The 16,962-nt window shown below is 35.7% G+C and overlaps 1 protein-coding gene across 1 annotated transcript in view; it reads right to left on the bottom strand.

Moving 5' to 3' along the window:
• Positions 1 to 16,962, bottom strand: part of AATF (apoptosis antagonizing transcription factor) — a 79,350-nt gene that overhangs the window by 44,610 nt on the left and 17,778 nt on the right. The window contains exons 5-8 of the mRNA XM_084864212.1: positions 7,096 to 7,210; positions 5,727 to 5,928; positions 4,977 to 5,141; positions 3,515 to 3,598 (exon numbers count right to left, since the gene is read on the bottom strand). Coding sequence (XP_084720338.1) covers positions 3,515 to 3,598; positions 4,977 to 5,141; positions 5,727 to 5,928; positions 7,096 to 7,210 — 566 coding nt within the window. The remainder of the gene's footprint in view (positions 1 to 3,514; positions 3,599 to 4,976; positions 5,142 to 5,726; positions 5,929 to 7,095; positions 7,211 to 16,962) is intronic.

Below are 16,962 nucleotides of genomic sequence, written 5' to 3'. Positions count from 1 at the left end.
AGAGTTTGATAAATCATTTACGTTTTAAGGAAAAGACATTACTTTCTAACACACATAAAATTTCTTCCAGGTCTAAGGAAATGAAGCTTATTTATTCACACATTGAAAAGTAACACTATAGTGAAGTCTTTTTATGACTTGAGGATGAAATATTTAAGAAATAAAGGTATGGAAAGAACAGAACTTGGTCCAAAAAGTCTTGAGATCAAGTACTAGAGTTGCCATTTACTGTATAAGTTTATATGAAGTTACTTAATTTTTCAGGGAATCATTTTCTTATAAGGTTCTTTTCACCTCAAAAATGATATAATTGAAATACTGATACTCTTCAGATATATGTTTGTACCTTTATTAAGTAACACAGACATATTTTAAGGCTGTAGTAATTTAAGACCCATTATGAAACAAAGAGAGAGAGTAAGTGTGTGTGTTTTGGGTGTTCTGACCCCAAACATTGTTCTCAGTAGTTAGGGCATTTACAAGCCTCGTGACACCTGAATTAACCAAGTAAGCCTTTAAACCCCTACAATGAAACATTAAAATTCAGTGTGGCTATAATCTCTTCCTTACAAAACATGGACACAAAGAGTCTGGCTTCAAGTATGGTTTAAAAAAACAAGAAGGTGAAATGTATTATATTCACTACCCAGCTTTTCCATATGACCACAAAAAAAAAAAAAAAAAAAAAACCACGCAAATGAAAACTCACAAGCCCATTGTAATACATTGTACTACTTCTGAATACAACACTTAGCTCAGGCTTACTACCCTGACAAATAAAGGAAAGCACTTTATAAAGCCAATTTAATTGGGAGGTGACAGAAAACATACAGCCATTTTCTTTAGCCTTATCATCGAATTGGCTTCAGCTCCAATCTCTGGCAAATCCCACTCAACAGAAGAAATTAACCAGGTCAGCAGAACAGGTGCTACGTTGTGTCTGTCAAGGGCCTGGCATCACCACAATTACTTGTACACAATGAAGCAGTAATCTTTACAGATCATCTCTCCCAAGAAGCATATTGGGGAGGGGGAGAGGAAAACTGAAGGGAGGAGGGGGAAAGTGGAAAGGAGAGGAATAGGAGGCAAAAAGAAAAGGCAAGAAAAGAAAATGAATGTGCAGCTGCCTTGAGGCTCAGCAGATGTCGGGATGTGATGTACGAGGCTAGGATAAGCTGTCGTAGCCTGCTGCCAAACAGTGGTAAGTGATTAAAGCCTGCACAGTTCTAAGCACCATATTTAGAATCTGCGGGGTTTCAAGACTTGCACCCATTCCTTGCTGTGCTGCCAGATGTTGGCAACCGGACCAGTTCCTACTGACTGTGCATGGATGGCAGCAGTTGGTACAGCAGCAAAGCAATCTGGAATGCTTCCGGAGATACTGTACATTAACAAGTGTCACCCATCATTCACCTTTACAGAAGGCTGAAACAACTCCAATTTGCTGCCACTTCCCTCTTGGGAAACAGCCAAGATAAAGTTGCGCCTGGCAGTCCCATTTGTTTCACTCAGGTGTTTCAGCTGCCTTGCTGACCTCTATTAGTTTAAGTTTTAATTTAGATTAACCCCAGCACCCCAATTAACCAGCAAGGGGAAAAGCTAAGATGTGACTAGTCATAACTCTGAAATCAGAATTTACCAAAGTTAAAATTATTAATTGGGATGAAGGGCCAATCAAGTAATGCTATTTCTCTTTAAACAGACCTCCAGGCCAAAAAATAATTTTTTTAAATCTTTCAGGCTAGGGATTTCCAGTAGAAGCAATTCTTTCCATAATTTCAGTTTATTTTATTAAGGCTATTTAATTTATTATATACTCTCCATTAACTAATGTGCACTTCAATTAATGAAGACTGAAACATTTTTGATTGTCTCTCATGATCTCACACAACTATATCCATTAATATCCTGTATCAGGTATTTCCTTTGACATTATAGAACAAAATAGAGTTCCCTACTCTTCTGACAAATGGATATAATAAGAGAAGAAAAGGAAAAAAGAATCAGGACCTCTGACAAGGAACACTTGAGACTCCACCAATCCTCTCTCCTCTCATTTAAAACTCACTATGGTAATAATTTTATTGAACAACACAGAATGAATAGAAAGATTAATAGAAAGTTTCTCTTTTTAGGACAAAATCAGAGGTATCTGCAATAAAGAATCACTTGTTCTACTGGATTCACAGTGCAATTTTCCTAAGTTCCTTCCTTCATATTCCATGTATATAATACAGTCATCATGGTTAAACCTTCAACAAACAATTGCAAAATCTTTGCAAAAATTAAAACACTAAAAATTTAGCAGAGAAAAAAAAATTATCTTGATAAATAATGATTCAACAAAAACTGATATATCACTGCTGAGCAACCTCCTCAATTCTCTGGAACTAGAAAGGATACACCCTAAAGCACATTTCATTAAGAAATATGACTTATCAAGAGACCCGGGATTACAGGAAATTATCTTAGTTCTTTAGAATAGTTCAAATGTCTAGCTCAACATTCACTAACATCATTAAAAAGAGCAACATGGTAAGAGGTATGATGTGAGAAAAAGAATTGGGAGATGTTTGTGAAGAGAGATTGAGAATAGAACCACATTTCAATTTCTACCAATTCTTTCTGTCTGCAAACACTACAACCTATATATCTATATCTATATCTATCTATCTATCTATCTATCTATCTATCTATCTATCTATCTATCTATCCATCCCTCCCCCTGTCCCTCACCCTCAGTCAGCAGCAGGCCCCAATCGGCCTGGCCCCGATCAGGACTGGGAAGGACGGCCCCAATCAGCCATGATAGCTGGCCAGGCCTAGGGACCCCACCTGTGCATGAAATCAAGCACCAAATCTCTAGTATTATTATAATCAACAGTAGCAATCTCAATACAATCTTAACTGATTTGAACAGGCACAAAAATAAATTAAAGACAAGAGACTTAATAAGTAAGAGAACCAGAAGTGCAATTAAAGAATTCTGAGATCCCAGCCCTTCAGTTCCATATTCCAATATAATAGTAAATAGAGGCCCGATGCACAAAACTTCGTGCAAGAGTAGGCCTACCTTCCCCCAGCTGCCGGCACTGACTTCCCTCCGGCACCCGCTTTATCCTGAAGGATGTCTGGTCTAATTAGCATATTACCATTTTATTATTATTATAGAAGTATAGATAGGACAAAAAACAAATAACTAACCAAAAATCCTCCATTTTAACATTATCAAAATCAGTTAAGAAAGAATAGACCTGATTCAAAGTTGAAACCGTTTTACAGATAACTCACAATCTGTAACAACTAACAAAGTAGCTGTAGCTTTCAAAAAGAAAAATATAAGACAAAAGAAAAGCAACAGATCTAGAACTACACAGTGAGTGAATTCTGAACACAGAAGTTTTAACTCCCTGTGTTTCTCTATCCCCAAACCTTTTGGTCCGAGAAGTCGATCAGCTGTTTTAAAATGCTAAAACCTGATTTGTAACAAAAGAAAAGAGTGTAAAAATCATACCTGGTGGTAAAAATCATCATCATCAAAGATTTCTTCATCCAAATCCTTCAAGTGGGCATTGGCAGGAGCCTGAGGAAGGATCTCCTATATCAATAGGAAGAAAAGGTGAATACCATTAGGTTATCTAAGTATTGTAGTATTATACTATAAACATTCAAAGCACTGCTTTCCTTAAAATATAAAGAGCTCTTAAAATTAAAGAACGAAAACAGTCCAATTGAAAAATGGGCAAAAACATAAACAGGAACTTGACAGAATAAGAACCCCAAATAGTAAAAAAATCATTTGAAAGTCTGTTTAACTTCATTATAATTACATATATATATATATATATATATATATATATATATACACACACACACACACACACATACATATGCAAATTTAAATGAAAAGACACCATTTTTTCACCTCTAAAGCTGACAACACTCAGCACTGGAAAACATAGCTGGTGGGATTGGAAATTACAGCCTTTTTTGGAGGCAATTCAGCAGCATTCATAGGGGTTTAAAATGCATATTCTCTTTTATTTAATATTTCCAACTCAAGAAATCTATCCATATGTTCACACAAATACAAAAATATAAATGCTCAGGAATGTTTACTATAACACTGTTTTAAAACTAGAGATAACAAAAATATCCACTGTTTGGATAAATTGTAGTACACATCCATACAACAGAATACTCTAGCCATTAGAGAAAATGAGGTAGATCTCTATGTAATAATATGGGAAAATATCTGGGATATATTAAATTTAAAAACTGTAAGATTTTATAAATACTTTATAACATTTTATGTATTTATATAATTTAGTTTAAAAGAAAAGGCAACCACATTTTATATATGTATATTTATGTATGTTGCTATGTACATATTTTTCTGTGTCAGCAGAAAATATATATGAATGGAAAATTACCCAAAAGCATGTTACAACTATGAACATGGGTTAAATCTGAGGAGTAAAATTTTCAGACTAGGAGGAATTTTACTTTTCATTTAAAATTCTTCTGAACCTAAGTATTAAATATATATTTCTACTATAAATAAAAGTTTCCTTTCAAGAAAAGAATCTGACTAATCCAATTTTGGATCCTTTTCTGGAGTATCCAAACATCCAATATAAAGCCTAAAGAACACACTTGCTTCAATACTGACATTTCTAAAGAAATTGCTTTAAAATTAATTTTAAAATTTGGATTACAAATGCTTCCATTGCCAGACTCATATCAACTTCAAAATTAAGATAAGACTACACACATGTTAAGAATAGCTCCAAATTTTAAAACCATTTTTTAAAAAACACATTTCTTTAACAATCTAGTCATGTTTTTCCCACTTTCTTTCATTAATTTTTCATATCAAGAGTAATACCTACAAGGAGGTGATCAGATTTTTCGGTTAATTAGCCTCACAGAAACTGCTCCCCATAATCATCCTGCATGCATCACAGAGTTCTTACCGGTTGCCCTGGCAAACTCTCCGGGACAGGCTGTGGTGCTGGCTCGGGTTTGCCAAGAACTTGGTAAATAGAACGCTTGGTCTGTGTCCTTCGAAGTAATCTTTCTTTGTCCATTAGAATATGATCAATCTGAGTCAAGATTGAGCGTTCAAATGCACCAAAACCCTGCAACAACATTAACCAGTGTCAGATAATGCAGAAAGTCTGTGCTGAAGGCAGCTACATTGGTTTCTCTATCTTTCTGTGTCAGCAGAGAAATAGACAACCCTTCTTTCAAGAGAGACTTTCTGTTAAAGACTGAGTTTATGAATGGCTGTAATTGTTCTCAGAAAAAAAAAAGTGGCTAATTGTATTACTTCCCTACACCCAGAGTTTAACTTCTGCTCCTTTAATAATATTTGTTTAACATCTGTTCTTTTAATAATAATTGTTTAACATCAACTTCTTTATTTGTATTTCCAACACTAGAACACTTACAAGGCCACAATTTCTGGAATAAAATATTCTTTTTAATAAAGTTAAAATCACAAGTCTGAATGGTATAAACCCCAATGATAGGATTTCAGTAAATTTTTTTCTACAGAATGACTGATTACCACAGTGACATCATCCATACAAACAAGCTGTAGATCCAATTTTTTAGAACTGCTTCATGTTGCCACAGCATGTTACTCACACTTGTGAGCACATGTGTGCACGCGCGCATACACACACACACACACACACACACACACACACACACACACTTGCCTTCCCCAGTTTTCCAGAAGCCAGTTTGGTTTTATCATGCCACTTCTGAAGTGTGCGGTTCCTGTAAACTGTGAAGTCAGCAAAACGCTTTGCCATAAAGCCAGGATAGTCATCCATCTCCAGCTTCCTCTTTGGTGGGGCCCTTTTCTGCTTCTTCTTCTCTCCTACCAGCTCTTCATCTTCACTTGAAATCTCCTCCTCACTAGAAAACCAGGAAGAATAATGAGTCCAATATAAATAAACATTACCCATATAAAAAGCTAGACTTGCATGAAGTTGAAAGTATTTAGGCCTTCCCTATTTTGTCTACATATTAAATAGAACCACAGATGTGAGGATGAATTTTATTTTGTTTGAAAAGAATGTTCATGAGGTCAATCAAAACCTCATTTAAGTTTTCAAATAAATATAACTGATTCAAAATATTTCTTAAAAGGTAAGCAAATCGTAAAATTACATGAGATTGCAAAAACATTATTAGAAATGGATATGAACCAAGCCTATACTGGTTACAAGAGGATCTTTAAAAGTTAAAACATATTATCATACTTTTATGACCTTAATCCCCAAATCAATAAAAGCAAACACCTCCTTATAATCAATTGTTCAGGACAACTGAATAATATTAGCAAGCCAGATGAGGAGAAGATGAATGTGAAGAAAACATAAAGGGGTAGGCAACAGAACCAGCATTAAGCCCCAATATTGTGTGCAACTGCCATGAGAAAGTAATACAACCTCCAATTATATAGTCAATCGCATTCACTGGATTACAGACCCGAACACACAGTAGGTACTCAATAAATGTGAGTTTACTACTTATCCCTCCAATTCCATAGAAAAGAATGGAGCAAAGGATAAACAAAAGGGAAAGCAGTAAGCAGGCTCAAACAAAGGGGCAGGGAGATGCTCCACTGAATGGGATAATTTCAATAAAGAAAGAGTTTTATTCTACTGTTTCCTGAAATTTTCCACCCTTCAAAATAATTGCTCCTTCCCTCAGTGAAAAGAAGATGGTTGTGACCAGAGATTCCATGGTATGGGCACAAAGTGCTTCATAAACATTAATTAAGCACTGACATTAAAATGTGCTTTCATCTACTAATTTCAATAGCTCTAAAGAGAAGGCAAGTCTTTTGCTGAAGTCATAAAGAGAATGAGGCACAATTAAGTATAAAAATTCAAAATTTAATTCCCAATTTTTGTGCTATCCTGGCCAAAAGGGCAGGTAATTATAAGTGGCTCTATTTTACTAACATTTAAGTCTGGTATCTGCATGGAAAGGATTTAGCTTTCTTTTTTCATAAATGATGGGACACTATTCATATGAAAAGAAAACAAGCAACTCCACAGCTGCATTCCTCCTTACCTTTCTGCTTTGGGCTTCGTCCCATCTACTAGGTACCTAGTGTCGGGGTACTGGAAGAGCAGCTCTTCCTGAAGACCTACCAATGACCTCAACAATGCTTTAAGTGCCTTGTGACCTGGGAAATAAAGCACAGAGAAGGAATAATTATCATGGCTCCGGAGCAGCTCTTGCTCAGGGTAAAAGTGGGGGCAGGCACAGGGAATGCAGGGACTAAGAACAACCACCTGAAGAGGAAGGCATTGTTATTATTTCCTTTTGCGAATTCTGTTTTTCAAAAATATATTCTTACCTGGCTCTCCTCATAGCCAACAGGATGCATTTGTAAAAGTTTGTCAGGATTCAGTATATAGTCTTTGGCTAAGCACTTTCAGAATAAAAACTGGCCCTTTGAGAATTGAACTCTTTCTTACCTTCTTTATCAGCCTAGTCCTATTCTAGAGGCTAATGACACTGGTCATCACTAGTTATGTGTTGATAGCACTCAGACATCTCTCCCAAGCTCAAACTTACACATTTCCAGCAACTCCAAGAAAATCTTCGCATGGATGACCCATCACTCCTTCATATATACCATTTCAGAAACAGAACCTTTTTCTTCCTAATACTTCTTCCTGGTCTGATTTTTCTCTTCTCTGTTTAATGTGTTTTCATAGATCACTGACATTTTGGTGCCCTTATTCTATACATTTAATTGATTAAAATGTATATTTTTCACAGTAATAGTTATCTCTGGCCACGCTTCTATCGCTCCTTCCCCTTCCCCCTTAAATAACTGCAGTCGCCGAAACCAGTTTGGCCTCGTGGTAGAGCATGGGTCTGTGGACTGAAAGGTCCCAGGTTCGATTCCTGTCAAGGGCATATACATTGGTTGCAGGCACATCCCCGGTAGGGGGTGTGCAAGAGCAGCTGGTCGATGTTTCTCTCTCATCGACGACGTTTCTAGCTCTCTATCTCTCTCCCTTCCTCTCTGTAAGAAAAATCAATAAAATATATTAAAAAAATAATAATAACAACTGCAGTCTTCTCACAAGTAACCCTACTTTCACTTAACAATCCCTACATTCATTTTTGTTTTACAATCCACACTAACTTCAGCTCAAGTGATTTTTATAAGTCTTGTTCTATCATTTCTGCTTCTACCTGGCCCAGCATGAATTATACTATTTATATCCCAACTTGTTTCATCAATGGTACACCAAGCCCCGAGTTAAACAAACTAACCTTGTGAGATAGCCTTCTCAGATTTGTCAGAAGGAAATCAATAACTCAATAACTACGTTGTATCCCTTCAAATACTCTGCATAAAAGACTACATAAATACTTCCTTGTTTAAAATAAGACCCTTGATCACAGCTTTTCTAAATTCTGTATTCTAATCCTTTTATAATCAGTGTATATCTGTACCACTTGGGAACATCATTACTCAAGAAATCCAAAATGCCTTGTGTTCCAAACCAAAATTCCAAATCTATTGCTCTGCCTCTTAAAAAACAACAAAACAAAATTTTCACCAAATATGGAGACAACTATACCCATGAAGAACAAAAGTAATACAGCATTATTCTTCTTTCTGTCGGCTTTGAACAAATGGATTAAGTATAAACAAGATGATAACACAGGCCAGAAGGAAAAATAGAACAAAGGTGTAGCAATTTTAAAACCTAAAATCAGTCAGTCTAAATGTGCTAAGTGTATAAGTAGAACACAAATTATGTAAATATATATGGGAAATTTTAAAAGGAATGAGCAGAACAAAGAATACAAATGATAATTACAAATATTAGATTACCACAAATGGTCATCTGTGAAAAGACCCCAGAACTAATAAGAGATATCCCAAGTAGCTAAGGTTCTGAAGTATATATTGTAGCAAGAACACTGAGAAAATAGAAAAGACACTTATACTTGGAAGGAAGCCCATGAAAACGGACAATTGTCATCTCATCCAAATTCCATGTATTAATCACTATTTTATAACTTTTCTAGAAATGTCTGTATCTTAAAGAGACAGGGCCCATGTTTTCCAAAGTGAAACCACAAATCAATTTTACATTTGCACACTAGTTTCTAAAATTCCCAAGACTCAACTTTGAAAATATTATGCTCAATGAAATAAGCCAGTGGCAAAAGGGCAGACACTGTTGATTCCATTTACATGAGGTACCTAAAACAGTCACATTCATAGAAAGTAGAATGGTGCTTGCCAGGGGTTGAAGGAAGGGGGAAGGGGATTTATGGATACAGTTTCAATTTGAGATTATGAAAAAGTTCTGGAGATGGATAATGGTGATAGTTGCATAACAATATGAATGTACATAATGGTACTGAACTGTACACTGAAAAACAGTTAAAATAGTAAATTTTATGTCATGATATTTTACCACAATTAAATAAACACTTTAAAAAAAATCCCAAGACCAGAATATAATAAATAATTCTACCATTCTAGACAAAATAATCTACAATCCCTCAATCTTGAATTCGGTCAAAAAGAACGGGGGGGGGGGGGGAGGAATATTATTCAGCCTTTAAAAATAAGGAAATTCTGACACATGCTACAATATGGATGAACCTTGAGGACACTATGCTAAATGAAGTAAGACAGTCACAAAATATTATATCATTCCACTTATATAAGGTACGTAGTAATTCATACAAACAGAAAATTGAAGGGTAGTTTCCAGAGGTTGGGGCAGAGGGAAATATTTGTTGTTTTAATGAAGTGTAAAGATTTTTAGCTTTGCAAGGTGGAAAGATTCTAAAAACTGGTTGTATAACAATGTGAATATACTTAACACTATTGAAATGATTATTAAGGTAAGTGTTGTTATGCATTTTTTTTTGCCACAATAAAAAATTTAAAAGAACAGAAAAGGCCAGTGCTTATTCCTTACTTTCACTAGGTACCATGTGTCATGTTCTAAAATATGAAATGAAGATCCATGCAGGGAAGAAGCTGCAGAGCAGTCCATAATGTTTATAGCTGCTTGCCCCCAACAAGCAAGTCATAATTTGACTCTAACATGTAACATAACCAAGAATTGTGAAAACATCCAATGAAAGCCTAGTACTTTAAGGGCCACTCTCAAATAGCTATACAAGCCCTTTTATTTTGTTCAAGTCAGTTTTTAAAAATCCACTGCAGATATATTAGACAGCCTATCAATCCAACAAGAAAGCAGAGAGCCAATATCAGTAAATCAAAGTGTGCCTTTCTGTTAATACTCTCTCATATGTTCTCATTTTATACACCCCTTCACCCAGTCAGAAAGTAGCCCTGAAGTATTTAAGCTCCATTCAGGGATAGCACCACCATGCATCAAAGTGTCAAGAGACCTACCAGAGATGAAATCTGCAATTCTGTGCTTCTAACCACACCAGAAAAAAAAAGAAAAAGAAAAAAAAAAGTTTATCAAAGTAAAGTCACTAGTGGCCAACACATGGACAACGGACAACTTCCTGTTTTAGAAGAAAGAACCCAATCCTCATTTCTTTACAATATTAGGGCCACATTTCCTCCTAGTAAGATTTTATGTAAAACCTGAGGAGATAAGGAGCAATCCTTTGCTGGACGTGGTAGGCCTCCTCAAAGCCACAACTGATAAGAGTGAGTCAAGATTCTCTCTGGGAGGCTCCAATCTAACAGTGAATTCTTCCCAGACAAAACCAAGACAAATGCTCTTTATCACTCATATAGGGCTGAATTCTGTTTGTTCAACCCTATAAATTATAAAGAGAATGGAATCAACAGTTTCTAATTCACTTCTAATTTTTCACCCATTACTGTTAAGAGTTAAGTTTTTAAAAGCAGCAAAGATGCATATACTTTCTTCTCTCTCCTTCTTGGCAAGTGGTTACCAAAACAAACAAACAACAACAACAACAAAAAATAGAGACTGTCAAAGATACATGTTTATTTTGCCTTACATGGACAATTTCCAGAAGAGAGCAAGAAGAACATATGCCTCACCGTATTACCAAGATTCAACCTAAGCATCTAGCCACCAATTTAGGAATAATTTTCCAAGCAGATAATAAATAGAAAGAGGTCAGTAACCCCACATTCTAAGTGACACTATCACTAACTAGTCATTTTATAGACTGAGTGGACCAATGTAATCTCTTTGAGTCTCAATGGTCTCATCTATAAAACACAGATAATCCTTTGCCTGTTTAGACCACAGAAAAATAAATGTTTTTTATATATTAAGGTATTTTTTAAAGTTTTAATGTCATAAAGATGGAAAGAATATTACCATAAAAATCATCATTTCACATGGTGAAAATTGTTAAGCTCTGCTTGTACTGATCTACAGCACTAGGGCTAAGCTAGTACTCACAGTCTAATATTAAGTATTCATTTGCATGCTACCCATATGCAAGCATTCTATATAGAAAATGTCACCAATCTAAAAACCATTTTCACCTAACAGCTTTATTTTTTCCCCTGATTCATCTAGGCTATCCAACAAAAACAAAATTGTAGGCAGAGAATAGGTTTGGACATGGGTGCACAGTTCATTCATTAGATTATAACCCAATATGTAAAACTTTGGTAAGGGGGTGGAGGTGGAATGGGAAGAGTGAATATATAAAGTAAAATAAAGTTTACCTTATCAGTTTTTAAATATCTATAACATTATTTTTAAAATATGCAAACATACAATTATTTATGTATAATAAACTGCCACATCCCTATTACCCCCAGATAAATATATTGAACTAGAATGTACATATAACAAGGGCATATGTTTTTCTCTCCTTCAAAAGTAACTCTAGAACTAGAGCTAAACTATAGGTCAAAATGACACACAATATATTGGCCTGAGAACAATACTTTTCATTCAAATCCACACAAGCCTGCCACTTGCACTAGTCATCCCCGGCAATTAATCCCCCAAGAAAGACGTTTGATTAAATCTTTTCAAGCAAATCCTTTGCTTTGCTTTTGTTAGTTCACTTCTTGTCAACATCTATTAAAATATGCCTTTAATTCTCCCACAATCTTAAAAAACACCGATTCCACTGTCTTCAACTTTAATCAACTGTATGGCCGGCATTTTTCATTTCATAATAATGTGCTGCTTGGAATTCAAGAGGCAGGCTCAGCATCAATCATCTGGTAAGAATTTTTCCACTGCAATAAATATGCAAATGAGGAGAGCCAGTCAGTCGTATTTCAGGCCCGACTTGCTAGTGTTTTAAAAAAGACACAAATTTATTAATTGCCGGTGGCCAGAGGAATCCTATTACTTTGGGCATTGATTACAAAGCTGTGTGAGTGATTATTGTGCAACTCGCGGGCTACCCAGGCATGAGGAAAAATTATTAAAGCAAGGCAGAGATTATCAACTCAGAATAACAATAAGCCTTAACATTTAGGCCCTAACTTCTTCAACAAAGAATTACGTGAAGGCTCCACTGTATCATAATTCCAAATTCTGTCAGCATTACTTGTTTGGGCTTGTACTTTATTCCCCCAGCAGAATGGTGTTACCAGTAAGAAAGAGTACAGCGGGTAACAAATTCCTCAACACCAACCATATGGATGAGTTGTTACGTTTTCCAACGTGTGTCCAACTAGAATTTTTATATATCCATGTATGAATACATATATACAGATGTGTGCACACACTGATTCCCAGATAGAGATACATGGCTGTGTTATTATTGAGGACTGTGGTTTTAACTGGAACCGTATAACGAGCACTGTCCCAGTGTGTTGGCTGGTTGTGTGAACCAAAAGCAGAATTTTTTTTTAATGGTACAAAATAACCTTTGATAACATTTTCAAAGCACAGCATGGAGACTTATATTCTAAATCATGACGGCTAAGCCAAAAGCAGACTTGGGTTTTCATACCTCTGAGGGTACCACAGTAGAAGGCAAGCAATCTATGCAGAGGTCTATGGAGAAAAAGGTTTGATAGGCTAATATGGAATGCAAAGTGTTTTTGTGAGAAACATTCAGCCCAAGACATATTAAATCAAATCAGAAAGAGGACTCAGTGGGCAAAACTTATTTTTTTCTCTTAAGAGAATGACGTGGGGAGTTGGGGGAGTAAGTGGAAGTTGAAAAAAGGGAGAGATGAAGAGACACATGATAAAATATATTGGGGGAGCCCCTCAAAGAAAGAAACAAAAAGAAAAAATCCTTAACATTTTACATTACTGCCACACTAAGTAACATGATAGATAGTGTGCATTTGAGTTCTGTGGAGGGACATCCCACTCAAGCTGTAATTTCTGACCAGGCATGAATTTATAAGGAGGGGAAAAGAACTGTAGAATTTCTTAGGTTTCCCTGAATACTCTCTCAAACACCTTGATGAAGTGTGTCAATAAATCCTTAAAAAGCCCTATAGGACACAGCAATCTAACTGATCAATGTACTTCCCGAAATCCACTACAGTTACCTTCCACTTCATAGTTCCTAGACAACCTCCATTGCTCTGGAGTACTTCCCTAACAAGGGAAATTGATTACCCTCCTCTAAAAAGAAAGAGTAACCACTCAGAGCATGAGGTACTTCAAATCCAGGTTTATTTACAAATAATTGTTTAACTGCCTGACAGGAGTTCCCCGGGAGAGTGGGGATACTCTTTTATCTGATTAGATGTTTTATATGCATATATTACTTTTATAATTTAAAATACTATGTAAAGTTAACTTTAAAGTAAGAAAACTTATTAAAACTAAAATTAGAACCACAACCCAAGTCACCCTCTCTTTCATATAAAATAGTCTGACCCCTTCACATTAAAAAGCCTTTAAATAAACAGACTCTTAGGTAATGAAACTATTCCTAACTAAATGCCAAAATTCTCCATAGAATACAGGTCTGAAAATAACTCCTTTGAAAATGGGGATTCAGAGAATACCTTTCTGAAAATGAGGATTCTCATGCAGAATTAATCACTCCTTTCTCAGTATCATTCATGTCACTGCTACCACACTTATAATGTATCATGAGTCTGTCTTCACTGCACTGTTAGCAGCTCGAGACCATAGACCTCACCCTATCACTCTAGCATCCAACACATACCCTGCGCCATAAAAAATATCCTACAATATTTTAGTTCCAGAAAAAGGATGCCTAGGTCACATGGCAGAACATCTTATTGCACTATCATTTCCAAATCTAATGCTGACAAGCAAACAAACTGTGGACTCCGTATCTGCTAACTGTGACAAATATGTATCCTCCACAAGCTGACCTTTGTTAACAGAAGCGAAGTAATCGAACTGAACTTTCCCCTTATTATAATACACCAACTATAACTGTATAGGTTACTCCTAAGAGTCTCAAAACCATCTTACCAGCTTGAAGAACCTAAAATTGTTACAATGTATTCTCATGAAGATTTAGTAGTTATCACCACTTAGAGCAATGGTTCTCAACCTTTCTAATGCTGCGACCCTTTAATACAGTTCCTTCTGTTGTGGTGACCCGGTTGAGAACCGCTAGCAGGGTCACCTAAGACCATCGGAAAACACAGATATTTACATTACGATTCATAACAGTAGCAAAATTACAGTTATGAAGTAGCAATGAAAATAATTTTATGGTTGGGGGTCACCACAACATGAGGAACTGTATTAAAGGGTCACGGCATTAGGAAGGTTGAGAACTACTGACTTAGAGGGATAAACTAAGGCTCAGACAATAAAAGTTAGTTTTCCTTTTCTTAATATTAGGAAGACTAAGCATTATTTATTTGCATAATCAAAATAAAACACTTGGAGAGGATGCTTTCATGTAAAAAAAAAAAAAAATACAAAAAAAACACTTAAATGATTTATGCTTTAAAAGTGGTTTACCCATCTCTACACCTTACTATGAGCTCCTTGAGGCAAGGACTATGAACCTTGGTATGCTTGGTGTTGGCAAATGGTGGACTCTATGTTCCTGACTGAATAACTGAAAAAAAAATGACAATGTAATATTTTTCTTGGCTCATACTTTTTTGTATGTGCATTTCAAGTCTTCAAAGAACTAACTGAACTAGTAAGTGCAGAATTTATTTATATGATGACCCTTTTAGAAAGAGGGAAACAAATACTTTGGCCATAGAACTACAGTCTAAGAAAAGACTGTACTATCACTATAAAGATTAACATTAAACACTAAGAACCTACTAAGTAGCAGCACTAGCCCCTAAGCACTTTGTATGTATAACTCATTTAAATTCTCACAACAACCATTTGATTAGGTACTATTATTATAATACTACTAAAGGCCTGGTGCACGAAATTCGTGCACAGGTAGGGTCCACAGGCCTGGCCAGCGATCAGGGCCTAATGGGACCGGGCCTCCCTTCCCTGGCTGCTGGTCAGGGCCTTCCTTCATTCTGCACCGGCCCCTGGTGGAATTCCTGAGGGGACAATTTGGATATTAGGCTTTTATATATATAGATAGATTACTGGTATATAGATAAAGAAAATGAAACACTCCTACAAGCTTAAAAAAGAAAAAGCCTGCACATTTTTCATTTTCTAGGTCAATGTATATTTATGGGTACAAACTATCTGAAAAAGGAAGTGTAATAAAATTTCAATTTCTAAAAAATGACAAAACTGTCCTCCCCTTACACTATTAAACACACACACACACACACACACACACACACACACACACACGAGGCTCTGTTACAATGTTATGTCCAGTCTTGGCTTGTTTGGTTCAGTGGAGAGAACATTGGCCTAAGGAATGAAGTGTCCCAGGTTTGATTCTGGCCAAGGACACATGCTCAGGGTTATAGGCTCAATCCCCAGTAGGGGTGTGCAGGAGGCAACCAATCAACGATTCTCATCATTAATGTTTCTCTCTCTCTGAAATCAATAAAAATATGTATAAAAAAAGAAAAGATAGCAAAATATTGCTTTTAAAGAAAGAAAAAGTAGATTTATATTCATTAACATGGGACGATATAAAGCATAATCTCATTTATGGCTTATAAAAAAGTTTAAATTGACATATAGTATATGGAAAGATATATACCAAATTGTTAAATATATTTACCTCTGAAGAGCACTATCAAGAGAATGGAAAAAGGGGACTGTTTATTAATCCATGTTACATGTTTCAGTATTGTTTGGGGGCAAGAGGCAGAACTATCTGAAAAAACTTTTTTACTAGTTTAAACAAATTTTATTTTTATGATTTTTAAAAAGGCAATGAAGATAAAATAAATATATTTAAAATACAGAAAGGTCTTCTAAGGGAGATGTAATTCATTCTGTCAACAGAAAATCAAACAAGGAGAAACATTAAAATAAAAGCAAAAAAGATTAGAGGTGGCCAAAAGATTGATTGACAAGGAAACTATCCACCCCTATAACTATTTTAAAATTTTCCCTGTACGATTCCCAAAGAAATACCAAAAACCAATAAATGTAAGGGAAAAATTGTTTATTCTCATTAAACACAGGGAAATAAAAAAATTTAAATGTAAATTAAAATAAGCATAAACCATTTTTCCTCTATCAAAGTGAAAAATATGAAAAAAAAAAAAAAAAGATAAAATTCAGTATTAACAAGAAAAAGGGAAACTGATGTTCATATAAAGAATGTAAGAATGGCCGGGACCGGTTTGGCTCAATGGATAGAGCGTCGGCTTGGGGAGTGAAGGGTCCCGGGTTCGATTCCGGTCGAGGGCATGTACCTTGGTTGCGGGCATATCCCCAGTGGGGGGTGTGCAGGAGGCAGCTGATCGATGACTCTCTCTCATCGATGTTTCTGGCTCTCTATCTCTCTCCCTTCCTCTCTGTATAAAATCAATAAAATATATTAAAAAAAAAAAAAAAAAGAATGTAAGAATGTTAACTAATATAACTAACTTTACTGGAGGGCAACTTGGTGATACAG

This window comes from Pipistrellus hanaki (genome assembly GCF_964339955.1).
Source record: "Pipistrellus hanaki genome assembly, chromosome: 16".
Taxonomy (NCBI): domain Eukaryota; kingdom Metazoa; phylum Chordata; class Mammalia; order Chiroptera; family Vespertilionidae; genus Pipistrellus; species Pipistrellus hanaki.
This window is presented reverse-complemented; position numbering and strand designations above follow the sequence as displayed.